The 20,855-nt window shown below is 43.7% G+C and overlaps 1 protein-coding gene across 2 annotated transcripts in view; it reads left to right on the plus strand.

Annotated features, from left to right (window-relative positions):
* The first annotated feature begins 10,691 nt into the window (after nt 1–10,691).
* Nucleotides 10,692–20,855, plus strand: part of CELF6 (CUGBP Elav-like family member 6) — a 30,787-nt gene continuing 20,623 nt past the window's right edge. For both annotated transcript variants that reach the window (XM_047864233.1, XM_047864234.1), the window contains exons 1-2: nt 10,692–10,953; nt 14,737–14,819. In XM_047864233.1, coding sequence (XP_047720189.1) covers nt 10,692–10,953; nt 14,737–14,819 — 345 coding nt within the window. The remainder of the gene's footprint in view (nt 10,954–14,736; nt 14,820–20,855) is intronic.

Genomic DNA, 20,855 nt, shown 5'->3' on the forward strand with positions numbered 1-20,855 from the left:
AGCATTTGGGGATAAATCAATGCCTATACAACGAACATGTATTCAGCATCCGCACAGGAAAAAAGCAAAGGGAAGGCAATGAGGGGTATAATATTCTTGAGAATGAGAGAACCTACAAATCACTGACAGGAAGTAAATGGTTAAATACAATCTGAGAATAGCACCAAAACTGGGAGGAAGTCATACAGACTGAATTTGCAGGCAAATGCAAAGGATCTGCAGTAATTTCTGGAGATGTTGAAGTGGTCTGAAACCTTATAATATCTTGACACTAACAAATCAAAACTTCCTTCCAGAACAAATCTTTGAAGCTAAAATAGTTATTCTTCCCATTGCTCCTTGTAACCAGAAAAATTCATTACACTTACACATGAGCAATTGAAACTAGTATCAACTGAATCCCATACATAGTCATTATAAGATTTAAAGAAGAGAAAATAGTAATGTCCCCATTGACACTGAAAGCATGACAGAAAGATTTACCCAGAAAGAAAAAAAGAAGAGGGGCACCTGTATGGCTCAGTTAGTTAAGCATCCAACTTCAGCTCAGGTCATGATCTCGCAGTTCGTGGGTTTGAGCCTTGTGGGTTTGACAGCTTGGAGCCTGGAGCCTGCTTCGGATTCTGTTTCCCTCTCTCTCCGCCCCTCCCCCACTCTTGCTCTGTCTCTCTCTCTCTCTCTTAAAAATAAACATTAAAATTTTTTTAAAAAGAAAAAAAGAAGGAAACCATTAAGAAAATGAAAAAACTATAAAAATCATTACAAGTAAGAATTAGAAAAATTCAGAAATCTGATAACAGGAAAAAATTAAGAGTTTTAAAAAAATTAACGTTTATTCTCTTTTTTGATTTTTTAATACAGATGGTATTATTTTATTGTGCTGTTTAATATACTTTTCAAAATAAATTTTATTAAACATACTGATAAACAATAAATTCTAACTTTTAGTGTGGCTTATATGGACTCTTTTTCTCTTAGGTTCAAAGGGATTTCTTCTAGCGGGTTGGAAGCCTCTTTTGAACATTCTGGGACTTTCTTTTTCTTTGGCATCTGGAATGCTTTGAGATGTCTGTTTTTGTGCTCTTATTAGCTATTTCTTTTCTTCTTTTTTTATTAAATATAATTTATTGTCAAATTGGTTTCCATACAACACCCAGTGCTCACCCCAACAGGTGCCCTCCTCAATGTCCATCACCCACTTTCCCCTGTCCTCCGCCCCCATCAACCCTCAGTTTGTTCTCAGTATTTAAGAATCGTTTCATTTATTCATTTTTGAGAGACAGAGCATGAGCAGGGGAAGAGCAGAGAGAGAGAGGGACACAGAATGCAAAGCAGGCTCCAGGGTCTGAGGTGTCAGCACAGAGCCCAATGCGGGGCTGGAACTCACTGACTGCAAGATCATGACCTGAGCTGAAGTTGGATGCCTAACTGACTGAGCCACCCAGATGCCCCCCAAAATTAAGATTTTTGAAAGTAAGTTTACAGAACTCAGGAAAGAGAATAAACTAAGTTATTTCTGAATTGAAAACTAAACTAGAAGGAACACAAGAGAAAATGACAATGCGTAATATTTTCAAACACACAAGATTAAATGAAGGACTTTTTTTAAAAGATAGAAGAGGGGCGTCTGGATGGCTCAGTCGGCTAAGCGTCCAACTCTTGATTTCAACTCAGGTGATGATCTCACGGTTCGTGAGATTGAACCCTGCACTGTCATCGCAGAGCCTGTTTGGGATTATCTCTCTCTGCCCCTCCCCCCTCAAAATAAATAAATAAACATTTTTTTAATAAATAAAAGAAGGAAGAAATAAAAATGGATTTGAGAGAAAGTTATAGAAAAAGAAAATAGTCAAAGAAGACCTAACATATGTATGATAGGATTTAGTAAAAAGGAAAACCAAATCAGTGGAACAGAATATCTACTAAAACTATATTTTAATAATATTTTTCTGAAATTAAAAGCCTTCAAACTACAGGTTGAAGAGACACGCATGTACCTGAAGAACAAACCCGATTGGCCAACACTGAAGAAATGGTGACACAAATCTGCAGTGCCAGTGTTGGGCCCCTTAACTAAACAAAGATGGAGTCTATATACTAGCCCTATGTTACTTACTTCTTCAGACAGACTAGGACCTATTAGCCCCAAAGCACACTGGCAACGTTTTTACACATTGAATTGTTTTAAAGATTGCTCAATTAAGCAGATTTTTAACCATTTACAACCTATCTGCTTTGTGTAATGTTAACTTTCAAAAGAAAACTGCCTAGTATTTTACCAGCAAAATTGAGTTTATATGGGAACAACAGAGAATTGCAATTCGGGACAAGCAAACTACATTAAAACCATAAGCAAGTTTGGAAAATAAAGGGGAGGAATGCTGCTTTATAGAAGGGGCAGTTGGGAGGGCTGTTATGAACAAAAAGTCCTGTGGAGTAAACTAGGAGTTTGAACTAAAGTGGTATTTCATTGGCTGAGTTTATGACAGTCTTTTATTGGATGGACTGTTCCCCCAAGAGGAGAAAAACCTTTTTCCTCCTTCTGGGGTAGTAAAGTAGTAGCTAAAGTAATATTGACTTGCAAGGTGTGTCTATTCCTGTTGGATGTGCTATTGACTAATAGCATGTGAGCTCCCTCTGCTGGTCTCCTGACTCCATTCTAAATGAGGTTTCATTTCATTAATTTTCACAAGGCCTGTGACACTGAAGCTGACACAAATAAGCCATAAATAGGAGAAACCCCAGGGCTATAAAGACCCCGAGCCACTGTTGTACAACATCACCTAGACATGTAAACCCCCTCTTTGGCCTCCCTCCTCCCAAGAGTTCTGTGGTTCTGGTGCACTTGCCTTTGGAAGGTCTCCAGCTCTTGAGGAAATTCTCCTCCCACGACCCCTCTTGCAAACCTGTCAAAACACTGTGCAAATAAAACTCATCATGTGCTACTGCCACCCTGTGGTCACGTCTTTTACATTGATCAACCTTGAAATCTTTCAAACTCACTGTAGGTCAGCACCCCTGATTCTTATATGGACTAGGTCCTACAGAAAACCTACAGGGTTCTCTGGAGTTTGATTGAAGACATCACCAATTGGGTTACAGAGTCCCCCGCCTGATTCTCAGGCTCCCTCCTTGGAGACAAGCTATCCTCTTCATCATAAGACCTTACTCAATGGTTATATTGCTGATTACTGTATATTTTGACACATGGTTATTACTACAATAACAGAAACAGATGGAGAAGTGAGGCACAAACCTACTGGCTCAGCTTGGGTTCTTGTTCCATGTCACATCCCTTTCCTGTCTTAGGGATTGACTGTCACTGTTACTGTTCAATGCCCACAGGAGGACAGTCACATTGACTTATGAACACTGAGCTCTTACTAGTTTCTAGTCAGTCTTAGTGTTTCATTCCTTTCTAGGTGTAACAGTAACAAAATGCTGGGCAAAGATATGTCTACCAAGTACAAAGTAAAAGAGAGTACGGATGGTAAAACAAATTAGAATTAAACGCAAAAAGCTTAATACCGGATTGTGAGGATAATTTTATGTTGTAAGGGTAAACTCTCAATGCAGATATAACCTCTATAAATCTTAAAACTCAGCATAACTTAGCCTCAAACCCTGTAACACAAGAACTGTTAAGAAAACATATGTGTGCATATATGGCAAAATGGAAAGACATAAAGCTGTTAGGGGAGTTATTGGGAGAATGTGACCCACCTCTCCCACAATGATACTCCACTTAAAGGCTGTAGGATATAGAAGACGTGTAAATTGTAACTGAATTAATACATATCTGTAGAACTTAACACCCCAGAAACAGAGAATCAATGTTTTATCAGGTTGGCAAACAACACAAGTTTCAACTTCCCTCTACTGTCCAAAATCATATAAATATTATTACATGTATTCCATAATCATACCAGATACAAGTATTGTAATAAAAATTATGAGTAATTTCTCTAAGACAGAAGTGAAATGGGTTAGGATTAAAGATGAAGTCCCAACTCAAAAGAGATGACTGCAATAAGTGAGACTGGCTTCAGGGTGTCTTAAGGAGTAGATGCACAGGCACACCTCACTTCACTGTGTTTCACTTCATGTGCTTCACAGATAACTGCATTTTTTTTTTTTTTGCAAATTGTAGGTTTGTGGCAACCCTGCATTAAGGAAGTCTATTGGCATCATTTTCCCAACAACATTTGCTTGCTTCATGTCTGTGTCACATTTTGATAACACAATATTTAAATCCATGATTATGACTTCTGAAAGCTCAGATAGTGGTTATCATTTTTTTTTTAGCAATGAAGTATTTTTAAAGTATGCATTTTAAGACATAATGCTATTGCACACAGGAGAGTACATTATTGTGTAAATATAACTTTTATATGCACTGGAAAACAAAAAAATTATTTGGCTCCCTTTATTGTGATATTCACTTCATTGCAGTGGTCTGGAACTGAATCTGCAATATCTCTGAGGTGTCAGGATAATACCAGATATACCAGTAAAGTCAGAGTAGTTGCAACTAATTGCGTTAGAGAACCAATCCCTATCTTGTGCCAAGCAGTAAGTGGTAAAAACTTCAATAAAGATAAATGTAGAAATTAATAAAGTGAAAAAATACAAAGAGTTAGTCAATAACACAAAAATACAATTGTTTGGAAAATGCAAGCATTATTCAAGAAAAAAAAGAGTAAGAAAAGACTGTATTAAAAACAAGAGGGGCGCCTGGGTGTCCCAGTTGGTTAAGCACCCAACTCTTGATTTCTGCTCAGGTCGTGGTCTCACTGTTGGTGAGATCGAGCCCCACATTGGGCTCCTCACTACAGCATGGAGCCTGCTTGGGATTCTCTCTCTCCCTTTCTCTCTGCCCCTCCCCTGCTCATGCGCTCTCTCTCTCTCTCTCTCTCTCTCTCTCTCTCTCAATATAAATAAAATAAACATTAAAAAAAGAATGAAAATCAAAATATAGCTACAAGAATAGAAGAGACGAAAAATTAAGAAAAAATTAGGTTAAACATTGTGCAAATACACTTAACACTACAAGTTTTTAATTTTTTTTTTAACGTTTATGTATTTTCTTGAGACAGAGAGAGACAGAGCATGAACGGGGTAGGGTCAAAGAGACAGGGAGACACAGAATCTGAAGCAGGCTCCAGGCTCTGAGCTGTCAGCACAGCCCCGGACGCAGGGCTCAAACTCACGGACCGCGAGATCATGACCTGAGCCGAAGTCGGGCACTTAACCTACTAAGCCACCCAGGCGCCCCAACACTGCAAGTTTTTAAAGGAATGTATTAATTACCAAAGTTGATTCATGAAAAAGCATGATATTTGTGTGATACCAGATATTTGAGTGGAAGAGATGCACCAAACCAAGACACTAAGACACTAAGCCTTTTTAAAAAAGTTTTATGCTCTTTTTATCTAAAACACATTTAACTAAAATTTCCCAAGTCAATATGCTAGAAAATCTTGTAAAGAAATATATTTTTTTACGCTTGATCTTGGCCAAAAGGCCGAGAAGCAATGAGAAAAAATATATATATTTTTAATATTTATTTATTTTGGGGAGGGCACAAGTGGGGAAGGGGCAGAGAGAGGAGGACAAAGGATCCGAAGCAGGCTGTGCACCGACAGGCTGACAGCAGTGAGGTGATGTGGGGCTTGAACAGCAAGATCATGACCTGAGCCAAAGTCAGATGCTCAACTGACTGAGCCACCCAGGTGTCCCTGTAAATAAATATCTTAAAATAATAATTCATAAAAAAAATAGCTGAAAAGAAAATCAGTGAGCTAATCTAAAGTAAAAGCTCTTAGGAAATTGCCCAAAATGCATCAAAGGAGCTCAAGGTGATGGATGTTGTGAAAGAGAAAGAGTTAGGGAGACAGACTAAGACAATATGACATATCTTAATCAGATTTTCTGAAGGAGTGACTACAAAGAATGGGATATTGCAGGTTTGGTTCCCTGGGAAACTTTCTCTTAGATAGCTTCATAAGATTGAGCCCGCATCTGGTTCCGCATTGCCATTGTGGGGCCTACTTTGGATTCTCTCCCTCTCTCTCTGCCCCTCTCCTGTGCATGCTCACACTCTCTCTCAAAATAAATAAAAATTTAAAAAATAAAATAAAATAAGATCTTAAGAGCACCAGTAAGGAAAACCCAATTACCTGCAGAGAAATGACAAGTTAGTTGACCATTAGTTGACTTCTCATAAGCAAAAATGGAAACCAAAGGATGATGAAATAATATCTTCGAAATGTTGAGAGAAAATAACTGTACACTCACTAAGCTATGATTCAAGAAGTGGGCCAAAATACTGAATTTCCAGATAAGCATAGCAAAGTTTACCACCAACAGACTCCTCAGTAAAGGAAATTCTAAAGCAGTAGTTTTTAAACTTGTTTGCAAGCACATTAAAAGCAACAGGGCAGCTTTGAAACACTATGCCTATGTACCACCCAGCAACTCTGATTCAGTTACTCTTACAGCCTATGGCTGTAAGAAGGTACTGCTTTTCCTCCCACCACCAAGATGGTGTCAGAGAAGGTCAAATGGGGAGGTAGGACTTTCATCCCTACCCAACATCAGCAAGCTCCTCTTCTGTGGCTTCACTGAAGATCACATGGGACTCATCTCCCTCTTTGCTGGAATGGAGTCAAAGAGGCCTAGTTGGAAGTTTCTACCTCCATCCAGTAGTTATAAGACCTCTTTCCCTCCCACTCAGGGTGGTTTTAGCAGAGACCTAATAGAAAACCTGAACTTCAAACCACACCTATCAGTAACAAGGCTGTGTCCCTGTTTCTCAACTAGTGTAGGGCCAAAGGAGACCTGCTAAAACAGAAATTTTAAATATTCCAAGTTTCAAAAGAAAATACTGGAATTTCTTAATAGGTACCAACACTGAGATGAAACAGATATTGGAATTAACTGCCTAAGATTTTAAAGCAGCCATCATAAAATGCTTCAACAAGCAATTACAAACACACTTGAAACAAATAAAAAAAAGTCTCAGCAAAGAAATAAAAGATATTAATAAGAACCACATGGAAAATTTAGAACTGAAAAAATACCAAAACCAAAATAAAAACTCACCAGATTGGCTCAAACATCAGAATGTAGATGACAGAGGAAAGAATCAGTGAACTTGAAGACAGAATAGAGCTTACCCAATCTGAACAACAGAGAGAAAATAGACTTAAAAATTTCACAGAACCTCAAGGACCTATGGGATTATAACAAAATATCTAACATTCCTGTCGTCATAATTCTGGAGAAAGGGGAAAGAGGAAGGGGCTATAAAAGTACTTGAAAAAATAATGGCTGAAAACGATTAAAATTTAGCAAAAGGCCAAACTCGATAGATTAAAGCAGCAGAGCAAAGGCAAGACAGGATAAAGCCAAATCACAGTCAAACTTCTGAAAACTAAAGACAGAGAAAACAGAGAAAAAGAGAGGACATCCTACCTACAGTGGTGGGGGGCAGGGAACAATTTGAATGACAAAAGATTCTCATCAGAAACTATGGATGCCATTTTTAAAAAGTGACACAACATTTTTTAAGTGCTGAAAGAAAGAACTGTCAAACCAGAACTTTATATGCAAAAATTTCCTTCAGGAAAGAATAAACCAAGACATTTTCAGATGAATGAAAACTTAGAGAATTTGTCAGCAGTAGAACAACCTAAAGAAGTTCTAAAAGTATAAATGAAACAATAAAAGAAGGAATCTTCGATTATCTGGAAGGAGAAAGGAGCAGTGGAAGGAACAAATGTGTGGGTATATACAAGAAGTTTTACTGCATCTCCAGTTTTCCAAATTGTTTTTGAGTAACATCTCTGATGTGGTTCTCAAAGCACAGAGAGAATATATTTAAGACAATTATATTACAAATGAGGGAATATAAAGGAACTTAAGAGTAGGTAAGTTTTCTGTACATCACTTGAACTGGGAAAATGTCAACGCCAGTAAACTGTGACATTTATGTAATGATATACCTAGAATAAGGAACAGGCAATCCTAACGAAGGCAAAAGAAAAAAGAAGACAAAACAACAACAACAAAAAGCTAAGTGGCAGATTTGAGCCCTGACATATGGATAATTACATTAAATGTAAATGGTCTAAATACAGGAATTAAAATTCCTGTGAAGATTGACAGCTTTGATTTTTAAAATGACCCAATTATGTGCTGTCTATAAGAAATTATCTTCAAATATAACAGTACAGGTAGGTTGAAAATAAAAGGATAGAAAAAGATATACTATGCAAACACTAACCAGAATAAATCAGGAGTCACTATATTTAAAAAAAAATTTTTTTTTAACATTTATTTATTTTTGAGAGATACAGAGACAGAGTGCGAGCAGGGGAAGGGCAGAGAGAGAGGGAGACACAGAATCTGAAGCAAGCTCCAGGCTCTGAGCTGTCAACACAGAGCCCAATGCAGGGCTAGAACTCACAAACTGTGAGATCATGACTTGGACCAAAGTTGGATGCTTAACTGACTGAGCCACCCAGGCACCCCAGGAGTCACTATATTAATATCAGATAAAGTAGATCTCAAAGCAAGAAATTTATCAAGAACAGAGAATGACATTACATAATGATCAAAGAGTCAATCCACCAAGAACACATAACAATTCTAAATTTGTATGAACCAATCAACAGAACAGCAAGATATGTGAAGCAAAAACTAATAGAACTGAAAGAAGAAATAATAAAATTCACAATTACAGATGGAGACATCAACACCCCTTTGTTAACAGTTGATAAAATAACTACACATGAAGTCAGCAAGTATATAGAAGAACCCAACAACATCGTCAAGCAACAGGCTCTAATGAGCATTTATACGTTCTTTTCAAGCACCACCAAATCATTTACCAAGATTGAGCATATTCTGAGGGTCACAAAACCTCAACAAATGTAAAATAATTGAAATCATACAGATTATTTCTGACCAAAGTGGACTCAAACTAGAAATCAGTAACAGGAAAGTCTCTAAGCACTTGGAAACTAAACAATAAACTTATAAATAATCCATGGGTCAAAGAGGAAGTTTGAAGAAAGTTAAAAATATATATCAAACTGAATGAAAGCAAAATGTTCTGGTAACACATTTCATAATTAGGTAACTAAAAGTAACTTTTATTAAAAGCTAAAAAAATTAAAATCACAATTTATTTCTGAATTTGAGTGTTTCTGTAAGAATATTTTGTTGATTCCGATTGCTACTGCTACTCTTGAAGTTTCTTGGAATAGTCAATGGGCAGAGGTTAGCAATTTTATTGAAAGAAATCAAGAAAACGTTTTGTGCAATAATTATAGAATTTATAAGTTATTTATCCCTAGTGGATTCTTCTGTTCAAACATCACTAGCCAATCAAGAGACTACTCAGAAATAAACAAGAGTAAAAAGATTCCATCAGCTCTGATATTTTGCCAACTTTCAGCCATATAAAAAATAGCTTTACACATACTTTTCATTTTTACTATAGATGTGTATTTCTGAAAATTCGAGGGGAACATATTTAACAAATTGTAACTTGATTTGTATCTTTTAAATATTTAGATACATGGTATGTCTATTTCCCTTTCTTCTCTTACCCTGGGCCCAGCAGATGTTAGGGGCTGGCCTGTCCTAACCTCCTTAACTCTCGGACCCACAGCTCCCTTTTCCGGAAAAGGACAACACTTCAGAATTGAGATGAACGAGGCAACTGAGCAAATACGGCTAATATAAGTTCCATCACTTTCCTGAAGAGGAATCTGTATTCAGGGAGTGTTTAAGAGTTTTGTTTTGTTTTATTCTTTCTCTCTCTTTAAAAATTTATTTTTGCTTTTATGGGGGGAGGGGGTCGGGGAGGGATGCAGGGTAGACGAACATGTTTGAGGCTCGTGGGTAAGGAAGTGGATGAAGACACCGAGGAGAGATGTGTGATGGGGCGGGGTGGGATCGCCCCGGAGGAACTGGCTTTGGTAGTGGGAATGAAGAAGAGGAATCCCCATCCACCCCCGCAGGAAACGCTCCAGTGATTGGAGGTGTGTGTGGCTGCGTGTGTGCCTGTGTCTGTGTGTGAGGAGGGGGTAGCTCCGACTCCCGCAGACATCACCACGCATGACGAAGCTACTTCCCCTCACGCGGTCCAAGGCGCACACGCGCCATCCACAGCCACGCCCGCACACACTAGACACACACACGGCGTCCGAGGGTCCGGTTGCCATGGCGAACAGGAGCGCGTGAGCCCAGGCGCCCCTCCCGCCCCCGGCCAAGCCCGGTCAACTGCAGCTCTGATTGGTCGCTGCTTCCTCATTATGCAAATCATTTGCGTAGACTCCGCGGCCAGCTGCCTGACGTCACCAAGCACGGGGGCTGGGGCTCGGGGCTCGGCTCCGGGAGAGCTCGGGCGGGAGCCCGGATAGCGCCGCGCGGGGACCTCAACCCAGACCCCAGCGTCCCGCCGCCGCGGCCCGGTCCTGCCCCGCCCCCGGCCCCGCCCCTTTCCAGCCTGCCCCACCCCCTCTACGCCCCTCCACCCGGGCCCCGCCCCCTGTGCAGCCCCCCGCCCTCGCCGCCTGGACCCCGCCCCCTCCCCCCTGGCCCTCGCCACTGGTCCAGGGAGGGGACGGCGGGACAGACGGGACTGGTGGGACCGGCGGGAGGGCGGACCGGGCGGGGATATGGCCGCGGCGCCCGGAGGGTCTGCGCCGCCCGCCGGCCCCGGCCCGCGCCTGGGTTTCAGCACCGCGGACAGCGGCGTCGGCATGAGCGGGCTAAACCCCGGTCCTGCCGTGCCCATGAAGGACCACGACGCCATCAAGCTCTTCGTGGGGCAGATCCCGCGGGGCTTGGACGAGCAGGATCTCAAGCCGCTGTTCGAGGAATTCGGCCGCATCTACGAGCTGACGGTGCTGAAGGACCGGCTCACCGGCCTCCACAAAGGTGCGCGGGGTCAGCCCAGCCCAGCCCAGCCCAGCCCTGCCCCAATCCGATTAGAGTGGGCCCAGCCCAAACCCCAGCCTCAACCGCAGCCCCAACCTTAGCCCTACCTAGAGTCAGTCCAACATCAGTCCAATACCAGCCCCACTTCAGCCCAGTCTCCTCCCCAGATCACAGAACCCCCAGGCCAGAATTTTCTCTCTGACATCCTCCTTCTGATCACCACTCTGATCCTCTGGCGTCTTCTCTACTCTAACCTCTAACTCCCTACCCTTCACCTCTCACACCCCAACAGTCCCAACCTTTCAGTCGGACCTCCCTCCATCCCTCTCATCAGACATTCCAAATCCTGAAATTTGAAAACTTATTTGACCTTTGGGTCTCAATTTCCCAAACCCTGGACCAATCATTTCTGACCCTCTCTCCCAATCTGGTGCCACCCCACTCAGGCCTAACCATCCACACACACGTCTCCGACTTGTACCCCTCATTCTGGCCTCCAAGCCCAGCCAACCCCCAGAGCCTTCTTTTGATGCAGACTGCTAACTTAAAACCCCCCCAAACCCCAATTCCTCCCTTCTTCAGAACCCAGGCCTGGCTAACTCACAAAATCCAATTCCCCTCGAGGAGGCTCTCAGCTTCAAATTCCACCCTCATGTTTGACAATAACCCCATCTCTCCTCCCCCTGCCAGAATCCCAACACTCTCTGCTTCTTCTGACTTGAGTCCAGAACCCTGACCTCAACTGGGAAAATCTACCACCTGTGTGCCCCCTCATTTCAGGTTTCCTCTCAGCTGAACCCATACTTCTTTCATCCTCTAATCTCCCCACTCTTGTGCCTCATCTATACCCTTCCCCAATCCTCTTTATGGACTCCTGCTTTCCCTCCTTTGCAGGCAGGTCCTGGAGTAGAGCCTGTGGATCAGAACCTCAGGGTGGGTCAGTTTGAAGAGGCAGAAGGGATTTTCTCCCTGCCCTTGTTAGAGAGACAGGCACCACAGTTCTGTCCAGCCACACCCCTTTCTTCCTGTAGAGAGAGGGAGGAGGCTTGTTTACATGCAGAAAAGTCTGTCCAGGCTGGGCTGGAGTAAGAGAGCCAGAGTCACATGTCATACATGGGCAGGGGATAGAAATTATTTGAGGAGAAACACACCTCTATCTCTCCCCCACCTTCATCATGCTTCAGTTTCAGGATTTGAGGGGTAAGGGTCTCTATCTTACCCCACCTTCACCATGCTTCAGTTTTAGGATTTGAAGGGTAAGGGTCACCAACTATTCTCCATGATTTTTCTAGGACAAAAGTGTCCGGTCCTGGGTAACAGCTAAAGGTACTTTCCTAAGGGCTGAGAGCAGGAATCAGGCTGCCACCTCTTTTCATCTGGGAGGCACACTTGTACAGGGGCTTCATGAAAATGCCCACAGAAGGTCTGGGACCAGCTAGGTAGCAGTGCCTCTTCCACACTTGGAGGTGGGGTTACTTTAAAAGGGGCATGAAAGAATAAAACTATATCATCCTGATTCCTTCTAATGCAGTCCAGCTGCCTGGCTGTCCATCCATCCATAGCAACTTACTTTCTTATTTTCTAGACATTTATTTCAGTATGTAAGCACAAGCTAATCTTTCTGGGCCATCTGGGAAGCGTATAAGATACCTTTAATTCTCACTCTTCTCATTCAAACACCATCAGAGTCTCTGAAATGTTCTTATCCGTTCTCTTTCTCCATTTAGCTCTAATTCTTCCTGTTTTTAAATTTTCATTTGTCTCTCCCTCTAGCCATGCTTTTCTGTCTTTCCATCCCTCCTTTTCCCACCCCCTATCCCAGGTAGTACAAATGGGGCTCCTTTGGGCAGCAGTTGGGCCCCTGAGCCTTTCAGACTGGGCCCCAGCCCTGCCCAGTTCTGACGTCAGCTGATATGGCTTAGTGGCAGAAGATGAAGCAGAGATGTAAGCGAAATCAGGTGTTTGGTGATTTGTCCCCAAACCAACCTGCAGCTCTCCAAAGCAGGGTTGCCTTGCAAGATGATTGGAAGGGTCTCTGTGTCAATATATTCCCCACTTTCTCCCCAGCAATAGTGACACCCAAAAGCCAGAGTGACTCATTTTCCTTTTGATGGCTGGGTACTGAGGGAGGCAGCCACAGTGCTTTGAAAAAACCTCAGTCTAGGAGTTAGGAGATTCTAAACCCTATTCTGCCCCTGGCACACTGTCTGGGTTCAGTTTCCCTGTTAATACAGTAAGAGTTTGTCCCAGGTTTCTCTAAGGTCCCTTTAACTCAATGAATAGCAGATAGCCACCCACCTGAAGGGGGCAGCCACTTGGAAGACATCACAGAAAATGATCCCCTTTGCCTTTGCAGTTGGCTGAGGTCTAAGTGGAAAACTTCACCAAGCTCCTAATGGCTTCTCACATCCACTTTCTCTTCCTTCGGTCTTTCTCCTTCCCACATGCAGAAGGCTCTTTTTGAAAACACAGATCTTATCGTGCCAGAGTCCTGCTTAAAACCCTTTAGTGGTTCTTCACTGCTCCTAAGGAAAAGTTCAAAATCCAGACTGAGGCATACAAGGTTATAGATAACCTGATCCCTGCACACCTCACTGTCCTCTCTGCCTCCTTTCACCAATCTCCAACCATACTACTCTTCTATCCATTTCCCCAACACACCAAATTCTTGCTTCAGTCTTCATACATGCTGTATGAAGCTGTTCATACGTGCTGTTCCTTCAGCTTCCTTCACCACCCTTCTTGTCACCTGGTTAAGCCCTATTTGTTATTGAGGACTCAATGTGTTCTTTGAAACATTCTTCAACCCTTTGGACTCAAATTATGTGCCCCTCATGATCCTTTACATAATCCCCATGAGAGCAGGGAATGTGTCTGTCTTGTTACCACTTCATCCCAAGCCCATTATAATGCCCACCATAATAAGTAAATAAGTATTCAACAAATATTTTCTGAGTGAGTGCTCAATGACTGTTGGAAAGGAAGGATCCCTGGATCAGTGCTTCCTAGCAGGCTACACTTTCTGAGTCTGAACAAAGAGGAGTAGGACTGACCCTGTGGCTCAACACAGACTCATTCTCTGTCCCATAACTACTGGATCCATTAGAGAAGTAAGATTTAGGGCACAATAACCCTTTAACAGGCTCTATGTTGAAGCACTGGGAGAGCTGACAGGTCAAGCTCCTTGGATAGGATTGGAGGTCCATGAAAGCTCTTCTCTACAGAAAGTCCTTAAGCCAGCCCCATCTTGCAAGCCTCAAATTAACCTATTCCTCAGCTTCAAACTTGGAGGAGGGAGGTGTTAAGAAGTTGTGGGGTGCTGGGTTTGGCTGTCAACAATTTTCCTCCTTTTGGCCTCCTCTCATCTGAAACTGAGTTGGGAAGGAATTGAGGCTGATTCTGGGAGACTCTGTGAGTATGAATCTGAAAAGGAAGGGGGAGGCTGGGGTTAAAGCTGAAGGCAAAGCCGCTTAGGGAGGTTTAACCCCAACCGGACTTATAGCTGGAGTGGGGAGGGGAGATGTGGGACTGTATGAGCATGTGGCTGGATGTGGGTACACATGTTTCCTAGGCAAGAAGCCAGGAGCAAATGAGAGGGAGCCAGAGTCTGGGACTCAAACACATGAAGCCCCTCCCTTCAGAGAAGGTGGAGGACAGAGGCTTCTCAGAGCAGTGCCCTTGTTTAAAGAAGAGTGGCCTTGAGTTTGTCAACTAATGGGATCTTTCCAGGAAGAGTATTTGGGGGTTTCAGGAAATCCCCTGAGCCAGCCTCTTCCTCCCCAGGCTGTGCCTTCCTCACCTACTGCGCCCGGGACTCTGCTCTCAAGGCCCAGAGTGCACTGCACGAGCAGAAGACCCTGCCAGGGGTAAGTCCACCAGGTTTGGGGGGTGGGGATCACCTCAGGCTGGGGACATGCCTTATGTGCATGCCAAAGCAGCATGTTGGGGCCAGGAACTGGCCAGGAACTGGGTTGGGGCCAGGAACTAGAAGCAGAGTCATTTTTCAGGGCTTACGTATGCCCTGAACAGCTATCAATTCTTGTTATATTTACTCTTCTGGCTCAAAGAAATGGGCTTAACACTTGGACCAAGTATTCCACCCCATCTTTTCAGAGAGGCATCAGTTTTGTGTGTTATGCTAGAATTTGTCCGCACTGGCTAAAATCATGGCTTAAAGTGTCATTTGTCACTGGTGTGAGAATATATGCAGATACATGAGGTAGAGACCCTGCTGAGCTGGTTTCTTACTTTTTCCAGTTCTAGAGTCCTTAATAGCACTTCCCTATGTCCTCTTCCTGTAATGTTTTTTTTGGGGTGCCTTGAGTCACCAAGATTACTTTCCCTCCTCTTCCCCAAACACTTGGCTGGATGTGGGTACACATGTTCCCTAGGCAAGAAGCCAGGAGCAAATGAGAGGGAGCCAGAGTCTGGGACTCAAACACATGAAGCCCCTCCCTTCAGAGAAGGCAGGAGACAGAGGCTTCTCAGAGCAGTGCCCTTGTTTAAAGAAGAGTGGCCTTGAGTTTGTCAACTAATGGGATATTTCCAGGAAGAGTATTTGGAGGTTTCAGGAAGCCCCAAAGCTAAGAGGACCTGATTATATGAGCAGTTAGACCATTATATATCAATGGCACCTGATATGGCCTTAGCTAATGGCTAATCACTGGACCAAAGGCAAAGTAGGACCTATGGACCATGTGGCAGAAAGTGGTGATTGTTAGGAACTAGTGTGGGTTCACCAAGAGCAAACCATACAACAGAGCTTCATTTTCTCTTGTCAAAGGAATGATATGTCTACAAAAAGAGCACTATTCAAATGCCATGCCTGGGACTATATCCATTTTTAAGCCTCAGATTTAAGAGGGTCATTAGCCTATCAGAAAGAGACAAGGATGGGATGCGGAAATGAAATATATCATGGATGATGATTTGAAGAAATTGGAGATATTTGGCTGGAGAAGATAGGGTGTGGGGGCTTCTACAGGGAGGCATCATAACATAATGATTAAAAATATGACTTTTTGAGTCTCAACAGACCTAGATTTGAATTTCTGTTCTGTCATTTACCGGTTCTGTGTCTCATGATACATTACTTAGACTCTGGAGCTTCAATTTCCTCATCTATAAGGAGTGAGTTATACTAACACTTAGCTCACTGGGCTATTGTGAGGATTAACTGAGGTTAGCAAGTGCCTGGCACAGGGGAAGATCTCAGTAAATATTACTGGTAGGGTGAGGGTAACCGCCTTCAAATTCTGAAGAGGGATTTGGTCTTCTACGGGTGGCTCTAGAGGGCTGGACCAGGATCAGCAGGTATAGAGAACAGACACACTAATTTCAGCTCAGTATAAAGAAATCATTTCTCTGAATTGGAACTGTCCAGCAGTGGCACAAGCTTCACCTAGAGTTGATCAAGCTGTGAGTGGGTCAGGTCCTAGGACAAATCCCAGTAATTGAAGCAAGTCAAGCCTCACTCTTGAAGACTCAGCATCCAGTAACACCAATGTATTACTGCTACCAAGCTTCTGTGTGCAGGCTCTGGAGTTAAACAGACATGGGTGTAGATCCAAGCCCTACCACTCACTAACTCTGTGACCTTGGGCAAGTCTTTACTTCTAAGCCTAAGCATCTTCATATGTAAAACTGAATTCATAGAATTGTTATAATAATTAAGTGAACTAACTCATGTAAAGTGCTTAACATAGTTCTTGGTAGACAGTAAGCACTCAGTACAGGTTACCTGGTGGCAGCGGCAGTAGTGACAGTAACAGCAGTGTTAGAAGTTATCATTCATCCAACCATGGGAATAAGTGACTTCTGCTGCTAAAATTGAAAGTCGCTGACACAAACTGTAACATTCCATGTGGGAAACAGCATGGGAAAGGTGCGCAGACAGAAGGAACAAGATGGGTGTGAAATGGGATTGGGAGTTTGGAGGAAGGCCTGGGTGAGCATGGGCCAGGCCAGAGAGAAGACCCACCAGAGAGCAGTGGCTAAAGAGGAAACTTTGGATTCCGGGGTGAGGGATTTGGACTTTATCCTGAAAGCAAATGGGAACACTGAAAAAATTAAGATGAACTTTGTGAAGGGGAAAAAAAAAACCCTTCTTCAACCAGCCACAGGGCTCCACAAAGGGAGGACTTTATGAGGCTGAGGGCACCTGAGATAAGGGCTGTGGAGCTCTAGATTAGTGGGATAATTTCTGAAGGAGAAACAAGAAATAATAATAACTAGCATTTGTTGATACTAGACAGTGTTCCTAGAATTTTGCATTCTCAAAGTCACTTAACCCTCTGTGAAGAAGCTATTGTTATTGGCATTCCCACTTTACAGATGAGGAAACTGAGTCAAAGGAAACAAGTGACTTGTGCAAGGTTAGGTAGCTACTGGTAGGAAGATCTGGGAAGATCCAGGTAGTCTGACTCCAGAACTCATTCACTTAACCACTACACTATTATCTGCACCAAGCTGGTGGCAGACAGGGGTCCATGTTTCTGAAGGGGGTGGTGACTGAATGCATCTGCCCTCTCCCACCCTTTCATCTGCAGGCTTCCAACATGGCCTGGCTTCGTCCCGTACTGCCAGGTTTGGCTTTATTCACCGTCCTCAGCTTAACAAAGTGCAAATTAATATTTAATTATTCTCCTAAATGAAAATCGATGGCTCTGTTGGCCAGCCCAAGCAATGTCCGTGCCATCAATCTTTCCTCTGGGCCTGCCAGGGGCAGTAGCAGCTTTAGTCACCTGGCCTCAGTCCCACCAGCATGAAGGGAGGAGGGTGTCCAGCTCTCTGTAGGCACTGGGTCCTGGGCACAGCTGCCATCTACTGGAAAAACAAGGAAAGACTTCAATTTGGGCTCCTACTAGAGACCAGAAGGATAGTCACTGTGGGAGCAGGAATGGTTGTCTCCCCAGAGAAAAATCCTGAACCCCTAGGAAAAATGTCATAGTATCTACTGGACTGGGACCTCACCATGACTCCCCTCCATGTGCCTCTGCTAATTTCTGTCACCTATCAAAACTGGGCTCCCTACTCAGGAGGACTTTCTTTAAACCTCAGTGGTCTGTCCCACCTTCTGTAGCTTCTTCTCTATAAAGCTGAAGCTACTTCTTGCAGCCTCATTTTAGGGTCCAGAATCCACCTAAAGAAGGTAAGGCCAACCTTATCCCAGAAGGTGCCCTCCTACTTGTCTCTATCCTTGCCCATGACCACCTTTCCCTTGGACATCCATCCCTTCAAACACTGTGAAGGAGACAGACATAACAGTGCACTTGCTTTTGCAAGTTGTGCCCAGCATAAAACAGCTTGAGTGGAAAGGGCAAGTGGGGGCTAAAATCTAGCCCTGCTCTATTGACCAAGCCATGCACATTATCACAGGGCTGTGTCAGCCCAGAGGGTGAGGCACATTTTTTTTTTCTAGTTCATCCCATCGTTGGGGGAGTGCCTTTTTGTAACTCGCACAAAGGCACCATATGTGCTAGCAGCCGCCTAGTGAGTGAATTGGAGCCTTTGGCCTCAAGGAGCTTTTCCAGCCCAGAAATAACTCATTGCATCTCAGTGGGATTTACATCTAGGCACATAAAAGGGCATCAGAGTGGAGACAGAGGAGATGCTTCACAGTGGAGATGCTATCTGAGCCCAATCATAACCATATTTCATCACATTTGAGGGTCTAGAAAACTAAAAGACAAGGCAACTTCTGGAATTCTAGGTGCAGTGTGAAAACTGGCAGCGAAGATGTCCAATGGAGAAGGCCAAGGCTCCCTGTGAATGGAGTGTTGTGTATTTTGGGCAGCAAGGGAGGCAGGACCCACAAGTTTGGACTGCCAGTCTTAGGATGTCTGGCTTTATTGAGAGGCTTGAAATGGAGAACTGTGGATGGATTTTAGTAAGGAAAGAGTGAGGGGTTGGTTTCAAAAGCTCACTCCAGCTACAGTGTGATGGTTGAGTTGAAAGATGAAGCAATATTGGAGGCAGATTATCCTTTAGGACACTGTTGCTTGAGTGCAGCTGAATGATGGTGCTGACCTGGAGCTGGAGACAGGGCAGGAATGGGGAGGATAGGATAAACTTGAGAGTTGTTTAGGATATCCATATAGACTCGAGAACCAGTGGGACTTGGCAGTGGATTGAATTAGAAGAAGAGGTGAAGTAGAGCAAAGAGCTGAAAATGGTGTAGTTTGCTTTTTCTCTTCTTCACTTTTCCCTGCATCCATGACACCTCTCTTAGACCCACCAGTAATCCTGATAAATATTCTTCCCATGGTGGAAGTGGCTGAGGGCACAGGTGCTCAGTGTTAGGAATAGTTGGCATCAAGGCAGAAATGTCTGAAGAGGGCAATGCTGAGCCCAAAGTAGACCTTTTATGCAAGTCAAGCAGGGAGAAGGGGTAGGGCCTTGCCTTCCCTCCTGCTCATGGTGGTCAAAGTCCCAGGGCCTCATATGCCTCTGTGCTACCTCCAACATTCCCCACTCCACTCCACTGCCTGCAATAGGTTGTTCTCTCCTCTTTCTGACATTATCTCCCTTGATTTTCCCTCCAGGGCTGGCCCTGAAGCAGATATGGGCCTGGACTCTACCTGGGAAACTCTCAAGGGAATAGGTGCTCAGCCAAGGGCAAGAGCTCACCTGAGGTCCCATGACAAATTCTTGGCCAAGGAGGCAATACCCTCTTTTCCTAAAAGGGGAACTGGGATTACCTTACCCCACTTCCACATCTCTCCCCTGACTGTGACAGGAACCAGGCAGAGTAGGGTTGCTTAGGCAGTTCATGTGGCTAGCTCTCTTTCTCCTTCAGCCACACAGAGCATACCTAAATCCTAGGTGTCCTCCCTAACCATTTCCCAGTGGGGACCGAAGGAGAACCACCTCTCTCCAACTCTGTCCTCATCCTCTTGGGCTCCTCCTCCCCTGAGACTTCCCCTGCATCTCCAAACTCCCAAATTGCCAACATCCTCAACATTTAAGCCATAAACCTAAAAGTCAGCCAGTATTTCCTTCTCTCCCTCAGTTCCCACATCCAATAGAACTCTAGTCCAGCTAATCATCCTAAACATCTCTTGAATCTGTCTATTTCCTTACGCCCTGGTTAAGGTCACCCTCACCCCTTACCTGTATTAGTGATCTTCCTATTTCTAATTTTTCCCTTTCCAATCTTTTCTTTGCACAGTGATAGCTCATGGGATCTTTCCCTACTTAATATCCTTCCCTGGATCCCTACTGCCTTTGAAGTACAACGAAGTCAAAATTCCTTGTTGTGATTTTCACAACCTGCCCCAACCCGGCCATTGGCTACCTTTCAGTTTTACACCCTTCCATAAAAAACAACACTGCAAGGTGGGATCATGATTTCCCCTTTTACTAATACTGAGACTCAAAGACCTTAAAGAAGTTGCCAGTAATGGAGTCACAATTTAAACCCACATTTATATGACTCAGAATCAATCTGCTGTGCCCTGGCTACCTCCATGCCAGGTGCCTACTAGAATCCTTGCTCCTTTAGACTTGCAGCTCCCTTTCCAACCCCCTGCCATCTGGAGTGCTCAGGCTCCAGCTCTACCTCTCCCATTATCTCCATGTGGCCCAATGACCCCAGTCCTGCAACGCCCGGGTCAAACTTTGCCTCCTCTGTGAAGCTTTCCCTGTGTCAACCTCTCCAGCTGGAGTCAGCCTCTCCCAGAGCACTGTACTTTGCACTCCTCCTAAGGCCCTGGTCACTCTGTGCCTCATTACTTGTGTTCATGTCTTAAGAATGGAGTTGAGCAGCACAACACAAAAACATGGGCTTCAGCATCAGATAGGCCTAGGGGCAAATCCCAGCTCAACCACTTACCCATCACGTGATCTTGAACAAGTGATTTAACCTCCCTAAGCCTCAACTTCCCCATCTGTACTATGGGGAT

The sequence above is a fragment of the Prionailurus viverrinus genome, chromosome B3 (assembly GCF_022837055.1).
Source record: "Prionailurus viverrinus isolate Anna chromosome B3, UM_Priviv_1.0, whole genome shotgun sequence".
Lineage (NCBI taxonomy): Eukaryota > Metazoa > Chordata > Mammalia > Carnivora > Felidae > Prionailurus > Prionailurus viverrinus.